Source organism: Pseudorca crassidens, chromosome X (genome assembly GCF_039906515.1).
Source record: "Pseudorca crassidens isolate mPseCra1 chromosome X, mPseCra1.hap1, whole genome shotgun sequence".
NCBI classification, from domain to species: Eukaryota; Metazoa; Chordata; class Mammalia; order Artiodactyla; family Delphinidae; genus Pseudorca; species Pseudorca crassidens.
The window spans coordinates 1,252,749-1,276,535 of record NC_090317.1 but is presented as its reverse complement, the minus strand read 5'-3'; the positions used below and the strand labels follow the sequence as shown (position 1 = coordinate 1,276,535).

At 37.2% G+C, this 23,787-nt stretch overlaps 1 protein-coding gene across 4 annotated transcripts in view; it reads right to left on the bottom strand.

The window, feature by feature from the left end:
- TMLHE (trimethyllysine hydroxylase, epsilon) overlaps positions 1 to 23,787 on the bottom strand; it is a 256,921-nt gene that overhangs the window by 24,019 nt on the left and 209,115 nt on the right. For 3 of the 4 annotated variants that reach the window (XM_067723733.1, XM_067723734.1, XM_067723735.1), the window contains 4 exons: positions 10,837 to 11,013; positions 10,061 to 10,340; positions 8,343 to 8,462; positions 4,978 to 5,214 (listed from right to left, as the gene is read on the bottom strand). In XM_067723733.1, coding sequence (XP_067579834.1) covers positions 4,978 to 5,214; positions 8,343 to 8,462; positions 10,061 to 10,340; positions 10,837 to 11,013 — 814 coding nt within the window. The remainder of the gene's footprint in view (positions 1 to 4,977; positions 5,215 to 8,342; positions 8,463 to 10,060; positions 10,341 to 10,836; positions 11,014 to 23,787) is intronic. The other variant, XM_067723736.1, reaches the window with a different exon arrangement.

The window sequence follows — 23,787 nt, the reverse complement described above, 5'->3', positions numbered from 1 at the left end:
GAGAATATTATGAATGACTTTATGACTGAACAATTGACAACTTAGATAAAATGTACAGATTTATTGAAAGAACCAGTAAACAAAAATCTTACTAGCTCTATATATACATAAAAAATTGAACTTAATATCCAAAACTTTCTCATAAAATAAACTCCAGTCCCAGACAGTTTGCCTAGTAAATTCTAGCAAACATTTAAGGTGGAAATAGCACTAATACCACACAAACTCTTTGGTAAACCAGAGTTTTACAAAGTCATTACAAAACAAGAAAACTGTCGACCAATATCCCTCTTGAACCTAGATGCAAAACTTCTCAACATGATATTATTAAGCTGAAACCAGATATGTATGTATCAGTTACTAATTTATTGCTTCTCAGTTCTGAATGCATCCTTACATACAATACATGTTCTTGATTTAAGAATTTCTTTTAGCATTTTTCCTTTATAGCGAGTACAACATTAAACTTTCTCAGTAGCTGGTGTTGGAGGGACACTGCAGGAGAAAGAGGTTCTCTTGCTATTTCTGGCCCTAGCCAGGTCTCTGCTGTGTGGGTGTGAGGGCATCAGGTGGCACCAACCCTCAGGGCCCAGGACACGGTCCCTATGCCACCTTGCAGCCTCATCTTGGTGACAACCTTTCCATAGCCCTCTCAGCATAGTAAACCAGAGCCCCTGAATGACCTGCAGGAGGCCTCCTGTGTTCTGTGGGATCACATACTGAAAGTAAGTCTGAGTGCCAGTGAAAGCAGGAAGACTTAAGAGCACCTAGATTGCATGCTTTCACTGGCACCTAGGCTTCCGTTGCACACTCACACCACCAGTTGCTGATTGCCGGCTCCCTTGCCTGCCTGTACTCTGGAAGGGTGGCCTATTGTTTGCTCAGCAACTCTAGGCCAGCTCCTGCCTGGCTAAATCAGCAAACTTCTCTGATATCAGGTGGCTGAACCACTCTTTCTTCCAGATCTGAACCTCTTCCATGTTTATTCTTCCTTGGATACTCTGCCTCAGCCCTAGGGTACTATAATGAATTTCCTCATATCTTTTTTTAAAATTTTGTGATGCATGAAAATTATATGAATTTCAACTTTCAGTGTCTAGAAACAGAGTTTTATTGGAACATGGCCACATATATTCACTTATATGTCTATGGTGGCTTCCATACTACAATGGCAGAGTTGAGTAGTAGCAACAGAGATGTATGTGGTGCTCTCATCATTTTGCACCACTGCTCAGCACATTACAAATTGTGGTGATACAGTTATTACTACCAGCATTTTGAATGTTACATACTGTCATTCCATAATATTTAAAACTTTTTTATTACCAGTGCATACCCATAATGTTGGAACAACAAAAGAGAAAAGTGGACTTAAGTGTCATGTGTTTAAGGCACAGAGGAGTATGGATTATTTTGTTATCAAATTAGATGGCAAAGCATTGTGTTTAAAATGCAATGACACTGTAGCTACTCTGAAAGAATATTACATACATTAATTTCCTCATATCTCATAGTCACTCTTTTATCCTAGTTCCTAATTCTTTATATTAACTTTTCCCTGTTTAACCTACCATGTAGTATCTATCTCTTGACTGGGTCCATACACATGCACACACACACATATACATATATATGTGTGTGGGTGTGTGTATAGTAATAAATTATGATCAAGTACAGTTTATCCTAGGAGTGCAAGGTTGGTTTAACATTTGAAAATAACTTAATGTAATTTGCCACATCCATAGAATAAAGAAGAAAAATAATATGATTATTTCAATTGATAAATGAAGGTAAAACATTTATCAAAATGTAATACCCATTTATGGTTAAAAAAACCTCTCAGCAAACTTGGAAGGGAAATTCCTTAATCTGATAGAAAACATCACTAAACCCTTACAGCTAATGTCATACATGGCAAAATAGTGAACACTCTCATCCTAAAGATGTCTGTTCTTGCCACTCTTATTTAACATAATAGTGGAGTGCTAAACAATGCAACAAGATAAGAAAAACAAATAAATAAGCATATAGATTGGAAAGGAAAGAATAAAACTGTCCCTACAACATGATTGTCTATATAGAAAATTCCAAGAAACCTAAAAAATAAAAACTTCTCAGGACTAACGAATGACTTTAGCAGGGCTATAGAATAAAATGCTAATTTAAAGAGAAATAAATTGTTTTTATACAATGGCAGCAAACAATTGGAAAATAATATTAAAATTTTATTTTATAATACCATCAAAACATAAAAATACTTAGAAATAAAATAAACAAAAGATACACAAGATCTCTATCTTCAATAATATAAAACACTGATGAGAGAAATTAGATAAGACCAAATATATAGAAAGATCAGGTTCATGGATTGGAGGACTCAAAGCTGTTAGTTTGTCAGTTCTCACCAAAATGATCTATAGATTCAAAGCAATCTCAATCATAATCCTAACAGGCTTTTCCCTAAACATTGAAAAGCTGATTTTAAAATTTATATGAAAATATAAGGAACCTAGAACTAAGGCTGGCAAACTATGGTGTGTGGGCCAAACCCAGACTCCTGCCTGTTTTTGTAAATAATGTTTTATTGGAACTCAGCTACACCCATTCATTTACGTATTGTCTATGGCTGCTGTTGTGTTTCCACACAGTACTGAGTAGTTGCAATAGAGACCATACGGCCTACAAGGCCTAAAATACTATTTGGCCCTTTACAGAAAAGTGTGTAAACCCCTGACCTAGAATATCCAAAATAATCTTGAAAAATAACAAAGTTGACAAACATATTACCTGACTTCAAGAATTACTATAAATCTGCAGTAGCCAAGACTGTGTGGAACTGTCATAAAGATGCACAAATAGATAATGGAACCAAACAGAGGGTCCAGAAACAAACTCACCTTTATATGGTCATTTGATTTTTGACAGAGTTTCAAAGGTAATCCAATGGGGGAAAGGAAGGTCTTTTCAACAAGTGGTGCTATAACACCTGAGTATCCATGTGTATAAAACAGGAACTTCTACCTTTACCTCACAACATGTAAAAAATTAGTTTGAGATAGATCACTGACTTAGATGCAAAAGATAAAACCATAACACCTTTAGAAAACGTAGGAGAATATCATTATGTCATGGGGGTAGTCAAAGATTTCTTATGCAGGTCACAGATTCAATGATCATTAGGGAAAAAACTGATCAACTACATTTCATTAAAATTAAAATTTTCTGCTTATCAAACATCACAGTTAAAAAATAAATAGGTAAGCCACAGACTAGAAGAAAATATTCCTAAAACATATCAGGTAAGAACTGGTAACCAGGGTATATAAAGAACCCCTACAACTCAATAATGAAAAGACAATCCAGTGAAAAAAATGGGCAAAAGATCTAACTAGATACTTAGCAAAAGAAAATATATGGATGATCAACATGCACATGGAAAGAGGCTCAACATCATCAATCACCAAAAAATGCAAATTAGAACCCCAAGGAGATACCCACCCTAATGGCTAAAATTAATAAGACTGACACCACCAAGTATTAACAAGGATGTGGAATGGGTACAACTTTCATACACTGTTGATGTCCATGTAAAATGGAACAAGTACTTTAGTAAAAGTCTGGCAGTTGCTAATGAAACTAAAAAGTCATCTACTCTACGATCCAGCAGTTCCATTCTTCGGTATTTATCTGAGTGAAATGAAAACACGTATCTACAAAGATACTTTTACATGAACATTCACGGAAGCTTTATTCATAATAACACCAAACAGGAAACAGCTCAGGTGTTTATTCATAAAAGAATAGATCTGTTCCATGATCTGAATTTCTAGAACAGGCAAAACTAATCTATGGTGGTAAAAAATCAAAACAGGGTTTTCCTCTCAGTGTATGTGCAGGGTTGGACTGAGAAGGGGAATAAAGTTACTTTCTGTAGTGATGGTAATATTCGATATCTTGATAGGGGTTTGGGTTACACAGGTGTATGCATTTTTCAAAACTCAGCAAGTGTATATTCAATATTTATAACATCACTGTATGTATATTTTATATCAAAATTAAAGATCTGTAAACAAATATTGAACTTTAGACTTAAGGTTATAAATGTTGAAGTATATTAGGGGGACATATACTCATATCTGCAATGTACTTTCCAATGTATCAAAAATAAGATTAATTGATAGATAAACAGAGGGATAGAAAGATGGATAGATAGGTAATAAAGTAAGTATAGTAATATCTCAATGGTAGAATCTAGGGGGTAGGTATACGAGTTTTCTTGTAAATGCTTTTCAACTTTTCCGTATTATGAAAAATGTTCGTAATAAAATGTTTGGGAAAATATTGAGCACCTGCTCATTGTTTTAGGCAATTGAGATACAAGAATGACTGAGGGAGAGTTTTCCAGTGGAGCTTATCCCAGGGAAGTGATTTAGTATTTATGTAGTTCCGACTACAGTCCAGGGGCAAAGACAGGGGCAACAATTTATTTTTATCTTCACAATTCAGCGTGAAGGAGAAGGCTTGAAATGAGTGGAGATGATGAGTTCAGTTTTGAATAAACTGTGCTTTATGATCCTACAAGATACTAGGTGGCAATACCTAGTAGACTATTGGATATACACAGGTCAGGAGCTTTGCAAAAATCTGGGCAACAGTCAAATGTTGTTGTTATCATGCCTTTGGGTACCCTAGCTATTTGGTGACTGAGCACAATTTAATAACTGTGTTTTGTTTTTAAAATGTTTTCATTTTAAATGCTATGTGAAATATCTGTCCCCTCCAATCTAGCATTCCTTCTCTGTTGGCCTATTTATTATTCCATGGGAATTAAAATAAGAATGGAAATTGTACTAATAGAAAGCTATACAATAGCAATATTAAAATGTGACAGACATAGGATATTAGGAATTTTCATTACATTAGAAGACTAATATCTGACAAATACATTACACTGAGAGATAGTTCTTTGGTACTCACCTGATCATATAGAGCTCTTTATTCCATGGGTAGATATTTAAGACTGGCCCTACCCCAATCATGTGGTTGTGACATTCTCCAACATTTTCAATATATTCATGCTTCAATGGCACTTTGCTGAGGAGTTCAAATTCCTCAGGTGCCTTCTGAAGTACCTGTTCTGCTGCATAGAATCCATCTACTAGCAGTGTCCTGCCACCTGTTCCTTCATGCTTAAGACAGTGAAACACTTGAATGCTAAAGAGGGGGAAAAATTAAATTATTCTGTTCAGTGGAGAAAAGAGAATATATCAAAATTTTAGAAAAAAAATATGAAATGATTATTGACTCCACTGTGTCATTTTCTTTTCACTAAGAAATAAATCTCATTTCCCAATTGTCTTCCCTTCATAGCCAGCTGTACTTTTTTGTGCTTTGAAATATTACTGCCACTACAGGTTCCTCCTAAGCATATTTAACATGTATTGATGGCTATATGTGACAGACCCAGGGAATACCATCATGAATAAGGTATAGTCTCTGTTTTAAAGAAGGCCAGTCTACTAAGAAGAGATGAAGCAAGTAAGTACCAACAGGCACTATAATAAAGTTGTATACAAGATACAGTGGAGCCATAAACAGAGGAAATTATTGTAGTGGTGTGTTGTATAGAGAAATGTTTTTGGAGGTGGATGAGAATGGTTTTGTTTAGTCTTAAAGAATGAGCAAGAGTTGGGCTGAAATGAGATTGAGGTGAGGAGAGGGCATTCCAGGCCCCCCCCCCCAAAAAAAAGTATGACCAAAGATATCAACGTAAAACAACGAGTTTAAACTGAGATGGGAGATGAACTGGTGGGAAGCAAGATGACAAAAAACATGGAAAACAACTTGGATAACTGAAATAGCAGAGAAAAATACTGAGGGGTTGAGCTTAGAGACGGGTTTTATAGAAAAGAGGACACAGCTAAGCAACATGACAGAGGACGAAGAACAGGCAAATATCTAGAATGCCTGCAGGTTTTTCACCTGGACAACCTGACAAATAATGCCATCTGCCAAGAGAACACAGGCAGATGCATAATTGGATGATAAAAAGGGGGTGAGAGGGGTTGAGGAAGAGGTTCAGTTTAAGGACATGTTGAAATAGTTGAGTTATATATGGCTGAAAATTTAACAGGAAAAGGAAATGCAACTATTAATGGACTGGAAACTAAAGTAAAAATTTCAAATTAACAAGGGGAAAATAAAATTAATAGTAATTTAGGAAAAAAGAAGAAATAAGGAAAAGTAAACAACAAAGTAAAATAAGTAATAAACATAAATATAGAAGGAATAAAATCAAGGAGAACCTAGGGTAAATACAATTAAAATGAGAAAGGTCAGTTCTGGCTATGTTGACCTTTCTGTGAAATTTCTAGGTTAGGATTACTTAGTAGCCAGTTGAAGATGTTTACCTTAGAAGAGAGGTAGATTTTGTAGGCGTCTGTAGGTGATAGCTAAAGCCAAGAGCATGGAAGAAGTCATTTGGAGAGATCATTTCAAGTAAGAAAAGAGGGAGAAGGAGAAAACCTTGAGAAACAACAATATTTATGACATGGACAAAGGAAAATAAGCTGGCACAGGAGACTGAGGAAAAATGGCTATAGATATAGTAGGAAAACTAGAAAAGAAAGGATATTTAAGAAGAGGTAGTGGTAAATGGCCCCAGGGGTCAAATAAGATGAAGACTGAAAGGTACACACTGGGTATGGCAATAAGTTAGTTGCTGGTGACTTTGGAGAGATTAATTTTAATTGGGAGGGGGGTGGATAAACTAGCTGACTACAGGTTTGAAGAATGAATGAGAAGTGAGAATGAAAAGACACTGAATGTAGACAATTATTTCAATAAGTTTAGCTGTGAAGGTGAGGAGTAAGGCGGGGCTGTAACTAGAAGGAGATAGAGTCAAAGGAAGTGTACAAAAGTAGAGATTTAAGAAATGAGAAGCTGATAGGAAGGAGTCAATATGTATGGAAGGCTGAAGATACAGGAGAGAGAAATCCCCAAGGAGGTTGGAAAGGATGAGATCCTGAGCAAAGGTAGCTTTAGAAAGCATAAGGCATATAACGATGATGATGATGATGACGACAATGGCTAAAATGATAATAATAATAGCTAGTATTTATTGAACATTTATTATGTTCTAGGAAGTATGCCAAGTGCTTTAAATACATCATGTAACTTAATCCCTAAGCAATACAAATGGACAGGTTTTATTACTAGTCCCATTCTACAGATGAAGAAACTGAGGCACAGAGAGGTTAAGTTATTTTCCAAGATCACAAAGCTAACCTATGTTCCAGTTGGGATACAAATCCAGGTCTGGTTGATTCCATAGCCTGAACTCTTAACCACTCTCATTATACTGCTCATGTACTTGGTCCTTGCCATTGATTAGAAAGGGTTAAATTAAAGGCACAGACAACTGTGTATCTCTGGTAGTGGTCAGAGAGAAAAGAGCTAGTCAATATTTGAACCTCAACCCCTGTCCAACTGTTTCTCATCCCATTTCCTCATATTCTTCCTTCTGCATCCTGTAGAATGAGGATGCAGGACTTTCTGTATATCCATAACATTGAGCAGGATGTCAAAAAGATGCTTTATTCTTCCTCCTCTGAACCAAATATTCTTAGGTTCCAAACCCTTAAAGGAAATCAATGTATCATGTCAAATAATTACTATTTCTTTTCTGTGGTGAGAAGATTTAAGATCTACTCTCTGTTAGCTACTGGTGGTAATAATATTACAGTACACGACCATATCAAATCAACACATTGTACACCTTATATTTACACAATGTCATATGTCAATTATATCTCAATAAAGCTGCAAAAAAGTATGGTATACGTTATCTTTGACTCAATAGCTTCGGAGTCCATGTAATAAGGTTATTTTTCATTCATTCCTCCTCTCCAACTTCTTGTAAATTGGATTTAAATTCCTCTTACTACCATACCCAAAGTAGCTGTGTTTGGAAGATTGACCCCTTTGCAATATAATAACTAAATATGAAAAACTGTACAAACTCCCAAACTAGTGGTTAATCAATACATTTTTGGTAAGTTATTTGTAATTACTTTGAGAAAAATGTAAATTAAACAAAATTTACATCCATTTATGTAGTAAGGTAGATTTTCAATCATTTCAAAAATTTTATTCCTATAAGTCTAAAGAAGACTGAGCTAGGGTGTTTAAAAATGATCATGTTTCTATGGAGAAAAGAAACAGTCATACAAATCAGCAGCAGCAGATATGATCTTCGTTCAAATAAAACAGAGAATGATTAAGAAACTATTCAAGACCATCACCCGTAATGATCCCACTTTGGAAAATTCTAATCCACCTACCCACAGGGCTCTTGAAAATAGGTAGTGTCAGTGTGCCGATCCAGAGCTAGCTTGGTGTATGCAGTGTCACCCCTGGAGAAGTCTGAAGTGAAATACCACATCCTCCCATAGATGGTTTCTCTGTCAAATGAAGTATAGGAAACCTTTCATTCTTATCATTCAAAACTCTTTCCAATACTTTCTTTAATTATTCACAAATAACAATAGATTGTTTGGCTCCAGATTTCCATCTATAAGGTAAATATGACAGTTGAACACATCACCAGTCTAAACAATTCCTCCACTGAGTAATATTCTAGGAAGCTGGGGGGAAAAGGGTGAAAGGATAATATAGTTTGAAAGCTTAGGGAATCATCCCACTCTGTTTATGTTTCTACTTTTAATAGCTTTCACACTCAAACTTCTGTCCTGCACTCACCTTCCTCACATAGAAAAAGATGTTTTTGGGTAGCTGCTTTTAGAAGTGATTAATGTAGATCTTCACCCATCTTTTAGACATGTAGGAATAAGAAAAAGAGAAAGGATAGTTTATATTAGCAAGTATTTAGTGAGAGTTGCTGTATCATTGTTATTGTATCTCTCCTTGAGGAGAGATACAATAACATCATGGGTTTTGATTTCATAGTTATTTTCCTAGTAGGCTCAGATCTGACTAAAGGTCACTTTAATTCTTTAGCTTTCAGAGTTCATCTTATTCTCTGAACCCTCAAAATCCAAACAGGAAATGGTCTTCCTTTTGAACTATAACCTCTAAAGTCCTGTCAATTTATTGCTTACTAGCACAGCTTTTTTACTTGAAAGTTCTCAAACTGTGTTTGAAACTGAATGGTTCACAAATGTTAATTATGCTCTACTAGGATAGGGCAAATGACCCAGCATACTGTCTGCTACACAATGAGCTATATCTGGCTCTTATGAAATAAAAGGAAAGTACTAATTATAACAAAGTTGGTTTACATCACATTTAATACTACAGAAGATAAATCTATATACTACCTAGAAATGCAATGGAAAGAACATCGTATTTAGGATCAGGAAACCTGAGCTATCTGAATCCCAGTTCTACTGCTCACTAGCAGAGCAGTCCTGGGCAAGCCACTTAATACATTTGAGCCTTAAGAGCCTCATCAGTAGAACAGGAGATAAAGTACACACTTATCAGGATTACTGTAATGACCAATGAAAATAACGGATTTGAATATGCTGGTTAAATGCTATACAGTATAAGGCAGTAGTATTAACAACCAGGCTCTGAATTAAGCCTTAGGAATAACAGAAGGTCAAAAGTAGATGATCTTTAGACACCATCTTATTCAATCCTGTTACTGATCAGATAGGAAAATAGAGGCTACTGGGGCGGCGGGGGTGAGGATTGAGGGTAGGGGTGTGTGTGTTATGCAGTTGTCTATGTTTACCCAACTGCTTGATGGTAGAACTCAGACTACTATCTGGTTCTCTTTACTCAGTGCTCTTTCTAGTGTACAATGACTAACTCCTACTTTGAGCATCACTGGGCTTGAAAAAAATACCAATGACTTTGAAGTCTTCACCATATTAAACATGTAAGTGTCTTTAGAGATTAGAAATCTGGGCTTCAGATAAAGCACTATAAATGGGAATCCCATTATTCAGGCCACAAAATATTCTGGAAAAACGAGGGTGACCATACTTGTCACTGGAAATTAATTTCTGCAGATTTCAGGAAACTAATGACTTACCTGATCAAGCTGATCCTTTCTGCCAACTTCTCTGTGTGTTCCTGAGTAGGAGGGACATTTTCTACAAAAGCAATTCCATACAGCAGAAAGTTTTGTAGAAAGTTCTTCAGTCCCTCCTTGGTTTCTAAGAAGCTCTGGAAATCTACAGATGGAACTTGGGCTTGCTGGTAGATTTCAGCATTCCATAAGATTCTAGGCTGGATGACCTTTTGTTTCTGCCCTTCATAGCTGTTTTTCACCAGCCAATCCAAATCATATCTAGTCACATGACCATCTGGCCCTTTTAAGGGAAAAATAAAAGGCATTAAAAATAATATTTATAAAGGGCTTCCCTGGTGACGCAGTGGTTGACAGTCTGCCTGCCGATGCAGGGGACGTGGGTTCGTGCCCCGGTCTGGGAAGATCCCACATGCTGCGGAGCGGCTGGGCCCGTGAGCCGTGGCCGCTGAGCCTGCGCGTCCGGAGCCTGTGCTCCGCAGCGGGAGAGGCCACAACGGTGAGAGGCCTGCGTACCGCAAAAAAAATAATAATAATAAATAATAATTATTATAAATACTGCCAACAATTTACTGGTTAAGAATGATGTCATCTATAGATTAGAGCAATTTTATTTAAGAAGAAAAATAAAAGGTTCGAAAATAAATGCTTCCAAAGAAAGGAAAAACAAAGAGTAACTAAAAGAATACCCTGTTTTGGAAAGGGGCAAACCATTTTTTGTAAAACAATTGTCCTTTAAAAGAGTACCCCAAAGAAGACCAAGTCTCCTGTCCACTCACAAGTGAAAAAGAGTGTGGTCTCATCCAGACGAATGGTCTTTGGCTGGATACATAAATCCACACTGGCAGTGTCTAGGCTGCGCTGGTGAGTCTTAGAGTTGTAGCAAGATGCTGAGAGGCAGTGGTCTCGAAGCCAGACATAATCGAAGCGCATCACGGTGTTAGCATATTGCAATTCTAAGGAAAAGATCACACTCTTTTATATTATTATATTATTTTACATTATTTATTTAGGAAAACTAAAAAATCAGGATCCAGAAAACTTCCTTCAAAAAGTCTTCTACCAAGAAATAAGCTGCGAGCAATGAGGGGGACACTAGCCCCTACTAGATATTAAAACATAGTACAGAACTTCTATGATTAAAACAGTGTGATGTTGGTATAGGAAAAGGCAGATAAAACAACAGAAGAGTATAAAAAGTCCAAAAATATACATGAATGCATATAGAAATTTGGTATGTAAAAAATGGCAGGTGTAATCACTGTGGAAAATATGAATTTTTAAATAAACGGTGTTGGGACAACTGATAATCATTTGCAAAGAGATAAAATTGAGTCCATACCTCATATTGTCACTGGGTGTCCATGATAAACTCAAAACAGATCAGAGTTCTAAATTTGGAGAATGAAGCCATTCAAGTATATAAAAAGAAGACATGGATAGAGGATATAAAGGAGGTCCTTGTACCATTCTTGCAACTTTTCTGTTAGTTTGAAGATGCATCAAAATAAAAAGTTAGCAAAAAATCAAACTTTCTTATACATCAGGTTATTCATTTAGACAAGGTAAATAAAAAGGAGTTCAAATTTATAACAGGAACAAAAACTATAAAGTGTCTGGGAAAAAATGAAAATGTGGAAGACTACTATGGAGAAATCTATAAAACTATCCTGAAAGACTTGAAGGAAACTTGAATGGAGAAATATGCTCACAGATGGGCAGATTCAATAATGAAAAGATAGGAATTCTCCCACAAATTAATACACAAACCTCCATGTACTTCCAATCCAAATCCCAGTGAAAATTTTCATGTACTGGACAGGCTAATTCCAAGAATCATACTCAGAATTAATAAAGTAACAATTTTGAGAAAGAAAAAGAAAGGCATGGAGGGGAAGTCTTACTATATATAAAAATGTATTATAAAGCTATAGTCATTTAAAAGTATGATATTCATGCAGAATGGACTAAGAAATCAAGGGGACAGAATAGAGTCTCAAAACAGACTCAACTGTACATGAAAATATGGTATATGTTAAAGGTGCCATTTTGTAATAGTGGTGAAAAGATAGATTACTCAATAACTAGTTTTGGAAAAATGAATTTTGAAAAATCGATTCTAGAGTCACGTCAGCCTCAGCAATGAACTACTGATAGAGTAAAATATAAAAAATAAAACTATTATATGTTGACAACTTTGAAGTAGGAAAAGCCTTTCTAATATGACACAAAAAGCATAAAATATAATTTGTGTGTATGAAAATAAAAACCTTCTGTTTTGCAAACAATGCAAAAAACAAAGTTAAAAGACAAGTAACAGGCAAAATCTTTTTAACGTAAAAGGGTTAATACCCAGGATATAGAATAAATCCTTGTGATCATTAAGATAAAAACTCAATAGAAAAATGACCAAAGGATATCAATAGGAAAGTCACCAGAATTGACCAGTAAACACATGAACTCTTCTAACCTTAGTAGTAATCAGAGAAATGGGTATTAAGATATCATTTTTTATCCATCAGAGTGACAAAAATTTTAAAGTTTGATTAAAACATGTGTTTTCAAAAGATGTGGAGAAATGCATACTCTCAAACATTGGTAATGTGAGTATAAATTGGCGAAGACACACTGAATGGCAATCTGGAAGTTTCTATGAAAATAATAAAAAATATGTATATTTATTGCTTGACCCAGAAATTTACCTCTCAGTACTTACCTTATAGAAACCGTCACATATGAAGAGGTATGCACAAGGATATTCATAATAGTTTTGTTTATAATAGCAAAATAATTAGAAAATAAGACTAAATGTCCGTCAGTGGGGGAAGTTGAGGAATAGCTGAATAAACTGTGGTGTATCTATAATGAGATCCTAATAAACAGTTTAAAAATGCAGTGTATCTGTACTCCTCAAATTGACTTTGTACAATGTTATCATTCTCACTTTAAGGACAGAAAACTAAAGCTCAGAGATGTTAAATAACTTTGTAAGATCATATAATCATTAGGTGGTGAACCTAGGATGTGAACTCAAGTTGTCCAACCCCAAAGTCCTATGCTAGTGTTTCTCAAAGTGTAGTCTTGGGAATGTCTGAAGGTGAGGCTTCAGGAAAGGCAGAGTAAGGAGCTTGGAAAATCCTCTCCCCCAATAACAATGATGAAACTGGACAAAATTACCAATAACAACCATTTTAGGACCTGGAAATTGACCAAAGGCTTACAACAAATTAAGAAGCATTTAGTCAAGAAAAACTATTGAACCTTGGGTAAGAACAGTGGGAATCTGTGTGTTTTAGCTTGGGGTGCTTCCACTCCCTACCCCACCCCCACCAGCCCCATCAGCAATAGTTCTACCAGGGCAGGCAAGCCAAGAAAGCCAGCAGCTTTGCTGCTGAAGGGGACTAAATTTATTTGGAGCAGAGCACATAAAAACTCCACGCCCCTGGGTGTTGAATACAATCAAGGAAGGCACACCGGTTGGGACAAGCAATAGATCCGCAGAACAGCCAGAAATCTATCAAGGGGATCAAGGGAATGAGACAGCTATAGTGGGCCTTGGAAAGCCCCCTCACATCCCCGGTGCTCGGTAAGGCTGTGCACACATGCAGGGCTGTGTGCACAATAAGGAGAGATTGGAAAGGGCCCTAGTTATCTACATGTCCCTGGAGGAATGTGAGGCACAGTGGAGACATGTGAAGAATGGCAGAAACTGAAAGCCTGGGCAGACTTATAGACAGCCTCAACTTTGTGTGCCCCAATCCACACACACATCCATTGGCAAAAGGTAGAAGCCTTACTGGCTTAAGGTTTTTAGCTTAACGCCTAACCGATTGTTAGCTGGCCACTAAACTATACCAGGGTTTCTCAAACCTTGGTACTATGGACATCTAGGGCTAGATAATTTCTTGTGCATTGTAGGATGCTCAACAGCATCCCTAGTCTCCACCCACTAGGTGCTAGAAGCATCCTCCCCGCCAGTTGTGACAACTAAAAATGTTCCCAGACATTGCCAAGTGTCTCCTGTGGTGGCAAAATCCCCCCAGTTGAGGACCACTGAGTTACGCTGACCCCTGTGATACACAGAAGCCACAGTTAAAACCGAATGACTCCAGAGAAGTCAATAAACAGATAGACACAACACACGCGCAGCAACAGTCCCCCTGCGAGCTCAGAAATCAGTTTCTATAAGATATAACCTAAAATGTCCAGATTTTCAGCGAAAAACCCTGAGATACATTTAGAAACAGAAACGAGTGACCCATGCAGTCCATACAAACTGTCTGAGAAGAGTATTACAAGAACTCCTATTGTCTAAGACAGGCATGCTGCCAGTAGGTAGCTTATTACCTGGGAGGAAATGCCTTTGCCTTCTAACAGCCTTGGGAGAGAAGCAGAGTGGACCACTGGGACGCCACTTCCATGTACCTATAACATCTTCTAGTTACGAGTCAAAAGTTGGTGTTGAATGCTTGAAAATCCAGACACTGAAGTTAACTGAAAGAGTCTCTGATATAGCAACTGCTGATACTGTGGAATGGGGCTATTATTTGGTGGTGATCTGAAGTTGGAGTTCTTGACCTAGGATCCATGGAATGATATGTAAAACTCTGTGTGTGTGTGTGTGTGTGTGTGTGTGTGTGTGTGTGTGTGTGTGTGTGTGTGTGGTTCTGTATTTTTCTATAGAGAGGATCCATAGCTTGCAACAGAACTTCTATGAGATTCATAAACTAAAACTATTGAGAACCACTCCCTTAGAGCGATAAAAGTGATTAAGTACCACCAACCCTCATTCAGATTGGTCATTACACTGAGGTAATCCAGGGTTTTGACAAACTATAACCTTCAAGCTCTTGCACATGCAGTTCCCTCTGACCAGAACATTCATCCTTACCTTCTCACTCTTTTTCCCTTGCCTAATTCATATTTAAATATTCATGACTCTGCTCAAATCCTGTAGGCAGTCATTTATAACTCTTTAGCTTGGGTTAGGTAACTCTCCTCTTCGTTCTTATAGCACTCCATATACTGTCTAAAAGCATTTAGCACACTGTCTTATAACTGTGTGTTTGTTTTTGCCATAAGACGGTGCCTTGAGGATAGGGAATGTGTCTTCCCCATCACTGCATGCTTTGCATTTACCATAATGCCTGGCTCCTGGTACTTCCTCATTCAGAAATGAGAATGATCCTGTCATCAAAACTATGAATGATCTTCTCCTGCCCTATTAGATGGGTGAGAAGTTGCCAGGCACATACTGTACAGCAGTGGAATAATTTGTACTATGGGGATGGACTCATATCTTAAAAAGCTCCAAAAACTCCCCTTTATTTTAGTCAAGTTGGTATGCTTACTGTCCTTTCCATGGCTGGAATTCATTATTACCTCTGCTCTTGCCATTTTTCTCCTTAAAATTATAGGCTCCTCTAATTAAATGACCATCTTTTCTTTCAAAATCTAGCTAAAAATTAATTTAATTCAAGGAAGCTTCCCTGACTAACCCTACCTTTCCTTTGAAATTAAGTAGTTGGTATGTATCAATTTACTTTGCATTTGCATATGGCATAAGCTATTTATGCTTCTTATATTTATTTACTCATTTTATGTTTTATGTTTACATTAAGGTAGGGACTATGTCTTCCATCTTTGGTTCTGTATAAAGTTGACACTGAACAAATGTTTATTAATTAGGTCTTGCCAAAATGTCAATACAGAAGAGAAACTTAGGACTCAACTCATTTCTCTTGTAACCTACATTTAATCAATCACCAAGGTTTGTTACTTCCGCCTCCTATATCATTCTGAAATCCACCTGACCTCTCCATTTCCACTTTTTTCTCCTGCCACCTTCAGCCAATCATCATCTCTAACAGCGGGCCTCTATAAAGCAATTTTTAAAATCAGAGTACTAAAATCAGATTGAACTTTGGAAAAACTGCTCTAGTTTCTAGATCATCAAGGTATCAAGGCAAGGCTATAGTAATCCTGGTAGGATAGTTGCCTCATTGCTGCTTTGAAGCTCATGCTATCCTATGTAACTCTGAACTTCTTAATTACTCTAATCATGTATCTCCTGAGTCACTTTATTTTTAAATAAATGAAGATCAGTTTACTGTCTTTTACTGTCACCCCATCATCCCTTCCCCATCATCATTCTTGGCAGCTTAATCATTATTAATTGTAATACCTTCATAATTTTCATTTCAAACACTCTATACTCTGACTACCTGTTGTTCCTTTTCCAGCTCAATTATTCAGGCACTCTTCACTGTAATAATCCTTCAACTACACAAAAAGCTCCAATCCATTGACCATAAGCTCCTTTTTGTTATCCATCATCTTGCCTCCTTTAATGTCTTTGATTCCCTCCTTACAGGGCCCACCTTCCACGATCCATCATTTTAATTAATTCCTTGCAAACACCCTTAACTCCCTTGCCCCCCTATCTCCCTCTGCCATGCTTCCCTGACAAAGCTCTGACCCGGATACACTCAGGTCCACACCTCCTCTGTGCCTGCAGCCAAGCAGCTAAACATTGTTAGAGAAAAAAATTTAAACTGTATTGGTTACTTTCATTTTAAAATCATCACCGAAATAACAAATGAGTACTCAACGCTGCCAAACAGTCCTTGCATAATGTCTTAGTAAAATCACTTACTCAGTCTCCAAGAACACTATTATACATAGTCTCTTCTCTCCTCAAACTGCCAACACCACCTCTCCCTTCCCACTTTCAACTGATTACCTTGCTTACTCCTTCAAAGGGAATATGGAAGCCATTAGAAGACAATCTCCACAAACCCATGCTCCACATCCACCCACTTACGTGCATCTGTGCCCATATATTCTGCCTTCCTTCTTGTTACTATGGTTGAAGTATCTGTGCACTTAATCAAGGCCAACACTCTCATTTATGAATCAGATCCTATCTCTTTCCTACTCAGGTACTACACTTCTGAAATTTTTCTATCCCCCTCTTTTGCATCATCAAATTTTCCCCTCCTACTGGATCATTCTCATCAGCGAACATGTTGCAATGTCTTCCATCTTAAAACAATATTCCCCCTCCACTACCACTCCACCTCATTTTCCCTTTCATAGTGAAACTTATGGCTTGAGGTTTCCACTACCTCTCTGTTAATAAATTTGTTTTAAATTTTAGAATGATTTTAAGTTTACAGAAAAGTTGCAAATACAAGAGTTCCCATATAGCCATTGCCCAGTTTCCCTTATTACTAATACCATATATTAGTATGGTAAATTTGTCCCAACTGATGAATGAATATTGATACATTATTTATTAATTAAATCCCATAATTTATTTGAATCTTATTAGTTTTCCCCTAATGTCTTTTTTCTGTCCCAGGATCCCATCCAAGACCCACATTACATTTAGTCATGTCTCCTTAGGCTCCTCTGGGCTGTGACTTTCCTTGTTTTTGATGACCTTGACAGTTTTGAGAGGTACTGGTCAGGCATTTTGTTAGAATGTCCCACAATTTGGGTTTATCTGATGCTTTTATCATGGTTAAAGTGGGGTTATAAGTTTTGGCGAAGATAACCACAGGAGTGAGGTGCCCTTCTCACCATATCCTATCACTGGTACATGCTATCAAAGGTAGTGTTTGCTACATTTCTCTACTTAAGTTACCCCACCCTCCTTCCATATTCTATTCTTTGGCAGCAAATCACTAAGTGCAGCCTGCATTCTAGGACTGGGGACTTAAGATCCACCTCCGTAGTTGGGGGAGGAGGAATAGCTACATAAATTATTTGGAATTCTTTTGTATGGGACATTTATATGTACGCTCCCTATTTATTCATATATCAGCATGGATTCATTTATTTTATACTTTTGGTTATAATCTAATATTATATTATTTATTTTCTCGCTCAAATTGTTTCAGCTTTGGCCATTAGAAGCTCTTTTAGTTAGCTCCTGTGTCCCTTTAACATTGCCTCATCATTTTTTTGAGCACTTCCCTACTTTCTGGGACTTCAAGATTCTCCAGGCTCATCTTGTATTTTCTCTGACCCAGCTCTAGAATAGTCCATTTTTCTAAGGAGCCCTTGGTTCCTTTTCTTGGAGCATGGTATTAGAAACCAAGATCTGGGTGTTCTCATTTCCACTGTGGTGTCACTGTTTCCAGGACCCCTCAGTGGCTAGAGCTAGGAAATATACTAATCTATGTGTAAAAACATGTCTATACAGTCGACCCTTTAACAACATGGGTTTGAACTGCACAGGTCCACTTACACACAGACTTTTTTTCAATAGTACATGCTATGGTACTACACAGTCTGTGGTTGGTTGAATCCGAGAATGTGGAAATGTGGATACAGAGCAACTGTAGCAGGGAAGAGCAAAATCAGACTCCATGCTGGATCTGTTTCTTTTATTTTAACCTTTGCTCTCTGTTGTTTTTTGTTACTCTAATCACTAAAAGGATGTTGTCTATAGCTACTGGCATACATAATGGTCTACCTTGGGGAACCCTGCCCCTCTGCCTGAATGTTAAACTAAAGTGCCTTTGTTCAGCTCACAGGGAAACATCCTGACCCTGCCCACCAGTGAATGGCTGGAAGAAAGAAGAAATTAACACATCCCCTCCCCGAGGCTGGTCAAACCAGGAGATGTTTTGCAAGACTTGTGGCCTTTTTAGTTTACTTCCTCATCTCCTCCCCCTCTCTGTTCTATAAAATAAACTGGCATCCAGACCCCAATAAGATGATACTCTAGGACATTAGTCCACCATCTTCTCAGACGCCTGGCTTTCCAAATAAGTCACTGTTCCTTGCCTCAACACCTCATCTCCTGATTTATTGGCCTGTTGTGCAGCGAGCAGAGTGAGCTTGGACTCAGAACTGTGTATACAGAGGGCAATCTACAAGTTATATGCGGATTTTTGACTGCACAGAGGGTTGGCACCCATAACTCCTGCATCGTTCAAGGGTCAACTGTAATTATTTCTGCATCTGTACATCTGTATCTATATTAGGCTAAACATGAGTTTATACTGATGTCTTCAACTATAATCCAGTACCACATGACTCATTCTAGCACTTCCCCTATACTTATGGGTAACCACACTCTCCAGACCCCTAGCAACCACTGATGTGTTTACTGTCCCTATAGTTTTGCCTTCAACAGAATGTCATGTCATTCCTTCTGATTGCTGAATAGTATTCCATTGTATGGATGTACTATAGTTTATTAATTAACCTATTGAAGGATATTTTGATAGCTTCCCACTTTTGACAATTATGAATAAAGTGGTTTTTCATGTGTGGGTTTTTGCTGTGGACATAAGTTTACAAATCAGTTGAGTAAATACCTAGGAGTGCAACTGTTGACAAGTCCATGTTTAACTTTATAAGAAACTACCAAATTTTCTTCCAGAGTGGCTATACTATTCTTGTATTATTACCAGCAATGAATACAAGTTCCTATTGCTCTGCATTCTTGTCAGCATTAAGTACTGCCAGGTTTTTTTGGATTTTAGTCATTCTAATAGGTGTATAGTAGCATCTCATTGTGGCTTTAATTTGCATTTACCTAATGAAATCATGTTGAGCATGTTTTCATATGCTTATTTGCCATACTTTTGTCCTCTGGTGAAGTGTCTGTTCAGATCTTTCTACCCTTTTAAAAATTGGGTTATTTGTTTTCTTACTGTTAAGTTTTAAGAGGTTTTTCTAAAATCTGCATACAAACCTTTTCTCAAGCATGTGGTTTGCAAATATTTTCTCCACGTCTGTGTGGCTTTTCTTTTCATTCTTTTAACAGTGTCTTTCACAGAGAGAATGTTTTGAATTTTGATAGAGTCCAATTTACCATTTTTTTCCTTTATGGATTAAGCTTTTGAAGTTGCATCTAAGAACTCTTTGCTTAATCCAAGGTAACAAACATTTTCGCATACAGTTTTATACTTTTGCATTTTACATTTAGGCTTATGATCAACTTTGAGCTATTTTTTACACAAAGTATGAGGCAGGTGTGAACATTTTGTTTTGTTTTGCTCTTTTGCATAGGGATGTCCAACTGTTCTAACACCACCTGTTGAAAAAAACAGTCCTTTCTCCATTGAATTGACTTTGCTCTTTTGTCAAAAATCAGTTTACCATATCTGTGTGCGTCTATTTCTGGGCTCTCAATTTTGTTCCACTGTTCTATGTATCTATCCTTTTGACAACACCACACTGCCTTGATTGTAGTTGATCCTTGAACAACACAGGTTTGAACTGTTTGGGTCCGCTTATAAGCAGACCTTTTTCAATAGTAAATACTATAGTACTACCTGATTTGCAGTTAAATTGATCTGTGGATGTAAAACCACATATATGAAGGAACTATGTATATACAGAGGGCTGACTGTAAATTACACTCAGATTTTTGACTGCTCAAAAAGTTGGCACCCTAACCCCTGTGTTGTTTGTGTCAACTGTGCTAAGGTTAACTTAAGCCCCTTGACTTAATTTTTTTCCAGAAGTGTATTGGCTATTCTGATACCTTTGTCTTTCCACATACGTTATTTATTTATTTATTTTAAATTTTTATTTATTTTTGGCTGCGTTGGGTCTTCGTTACTGCATGTGGGCTTTCTCTAGTTGCGGCGAGGGGGGCTACTCTTCGTTGCAGTGCATGGGCTTCTCATTGCGGTGGCTTCTTTTGTTGCGGAGCACAGGTTCTAGGTGCACGGGCTCAGTAGTTGTGAGCACGGGCTTAATTGCTCCACAGTGTGTGGGATCTTCCCGGACAAGGGCTCGAACCTGTGTCCCCTGCACTGGCAGGCAGATTCTTAACCACTGCGCTACCAGGGAAGCCATATACATTTTAGAATCAGTTTGTCAATATCTATAAAAAAGTCTGCTGGGATTCTTTGAGTGGGATCGCACTGAATCTATAGGTCATACTGAGAATTCACATCTTAAAAATATTGGGTCTTCTAACCTATGAGCATGGAATGTCTTTCCAATTATTTATGTTCTTTCATTTTTTTAATCAGTGTTTCGTAGTTGTCTGCACACAGATTGTGCGTGTGTGTGTGTGTATTTATTGCCATACATCCCCCTCCAACCACTGCTTTCGCTGTTTACCACAAATTTTGATAAGTTGTATATTCATTTTCATTTAGTTCAATATATTTTTAACTTTCCTTGAGACTTATTTTACTTATACATTTTTTGGAAGTGTATAGCTTAATTTCCAAACATTTGGGACTTTTCTGTTATAGACTTCTAGTTTTTTCTGTTACGGTCAATGTAAATACTCTATATGTTTTTAGAGTCTTTAAAATTTTTGAGCTTTGTTTTATGGCCCAGAATGTGGTCTACCTTGATGAATGTTTCATTTAAACTTCAGAACAATGTGTACTTTACTGTTGTTGGATGGATTGTTCTATAAATATCAATTGGGTCAAGCTGGTTGACGGTGCCTGCTTAATCTATCGATTACTGAGAGAGGTATTAAAACCAACTGAAATTGTGGATTTGTTTACTTCTACTTTTATCTCTGCCAGTTTTTGCTTCATGCGTTTTGATGGTTTATTGTTAGGTGCTACATTTTTAGGATAGTTACAGGTTCTCTTGGAGAACTGAACCCTTTATTACTATGTTATGTGCCTCTTTATCCATGATAACCTTCCATGTTCTGAAGACTGCTTTGTCTGAAATTAACATAGTTACTGTTGTTTTGATTAGCATTTCATGGTGTTTCTATTTCCATCCCTTAACTTTAAATTAAAAAAATTAAATAGACTATTTTTTAGAGCAGTTTTAGGTTCACAGCAAAACTGAGACAAAGGTACAGACAGCTCCGTATATCCCTGTTGTGGCCTCTCCCGTTGCGGAGCACAGGCTCCGGACGCGCAGGCCCAGTGGCCATGGCTCACAGGCCCAGCCGCTCCGTGGCACGTGGGATCTTCCCGGACCGGGGCACGAACCCGTGTCCCCTGCATCGGCAGACAGACTCTCAACCACTGTGCCACCAGGGAAGCCCTTCCTTGGGTATTTTTTATGATTCCATTTTATCTCATTTCTTGACTTATTATTTATACTATTTTTAAAAACTTTTTTAGTAGTTTTCCTAATGTTTACCATGTACATTTTAAATAGTCTAAGTCCACCTTTAGATAACTCTAAAAGTGTCATCCAAAGTGGCAGTACTATTTTGCATGCCAACAGCAATGAAAAAGAGCTCTGATTCCTATTCATCCTTGGTAGAACTTGGTATTGTCAGTTCTTTTGATTTACCTTATAATAGAATATTCCTAATTTCTCCCTCCTATCCTCTGTCACATTGTTGTCATTTGTTTCACTTTTATATGTGCTATGAACACCAAATACACTGCTATTACTATTTAAATAATTAAAATTTAGTGCAATTAAGGAGAAAAGTTTATATTTTATCTTCATTCATTTCAAACACTCTTCATTTTTTAATGTAGTTCCAAGTTTGTGACCTATATCATTTTTCTTCTGCCAGAAGAAATTCCTTTACAATATTTTGAGAAGTTATATGAGAAAGTCTATTTCTCACTTTTGAAGCATTGCTGGATATAGAATCCCAGGTTGGCAGTTTTTTCTCCTTTTAATACTTTAAAATTATCATGCCATTGTGCTCTTGCGTGTATGGTTTCTCATGAGAACTCTGCTGTAATTCCTCTGTTTCTGTGTAAGTGAAGTGTTTTTCTCCCCTCTGACTGCCTTCAAGATTTGCTCTTTGTTTTTGCTCTTTTGCCTAAGTGTGGGGTTTTGTGGGGGGGCGGTTAAAAATGGATACTAAGCTTCTCTAAGCTTCTTGGATATGTGGTTTGGTGTCTGTCACTTATTGTGGAAAGCTTTCAAAAATTATTTCTTCAAATATTTCTTCTGCTTAGTTCTTTCTTTCTTTTCTTTCTGGTATTCCATTCATGTATATGTTACAACTTTTGATACTGTTCAACACTTCCTGAATACTCTTTTTTTGTTTGTTTGTTTCCACTCTCATTTTCTCTGTGCATTTCAGTCTGGGTAATTTTTATTGACCTATCTTTATATTCACTGATTCTATCCCTTGTTGTATCTTATGAGCCCATCAAAGTCATTCCTCATTTCTGTTACTGTGCTTTTGATTTCCTTTTGATTCTTTCTTATATTTTCCATCACCCTGCTGACATTATCTATCTGGTCTTTCATTTTGTCTACCTTTTCCATTAGAATCCTTAAGATATTAACCATAGTTATTTTAAATTTCCTGACCGGAAATTTCAACACCTGTGTCATATGTGAGTCTAGTTCTGATGGTGTTTTGTCTCTTCAACTTGTGTTATTTCTTGCCTTTTAGCATGTTTTGTAATTTTGTTCCTGTAGTTGACAGCCAGACATGTATAGAGCAGTAGATACTGAGGTAAATAGGAATTTATGGGTGACTATATCAATCTGGCCACGAGTTGGGCTCTGTTTGACATTTGCTTCTCTATGGGTACCAGAGGCTTTAAATTTCTCTAGTAATCTTGTTTTTATCCCCCCTCTTGGTCTTGGCCCTTCTTTTTGTGCTTCACCTCAGAGACAGTCTGTCTTTTGCAGCTGTAATCCACTGCTATTTTAACTGGAGGCTTATTAGTTGGTTGTAGTGGAGGGGGAGGGGAATTCTCTAATCTTTGAATTAAGCCTAAGTCTTTGGAGTGCATAGTGGGCCTATGTTTTGGGAGTGTGGCCTTCATGGTTGTTTTTGTCCCTTTCCAGGGTGTTGT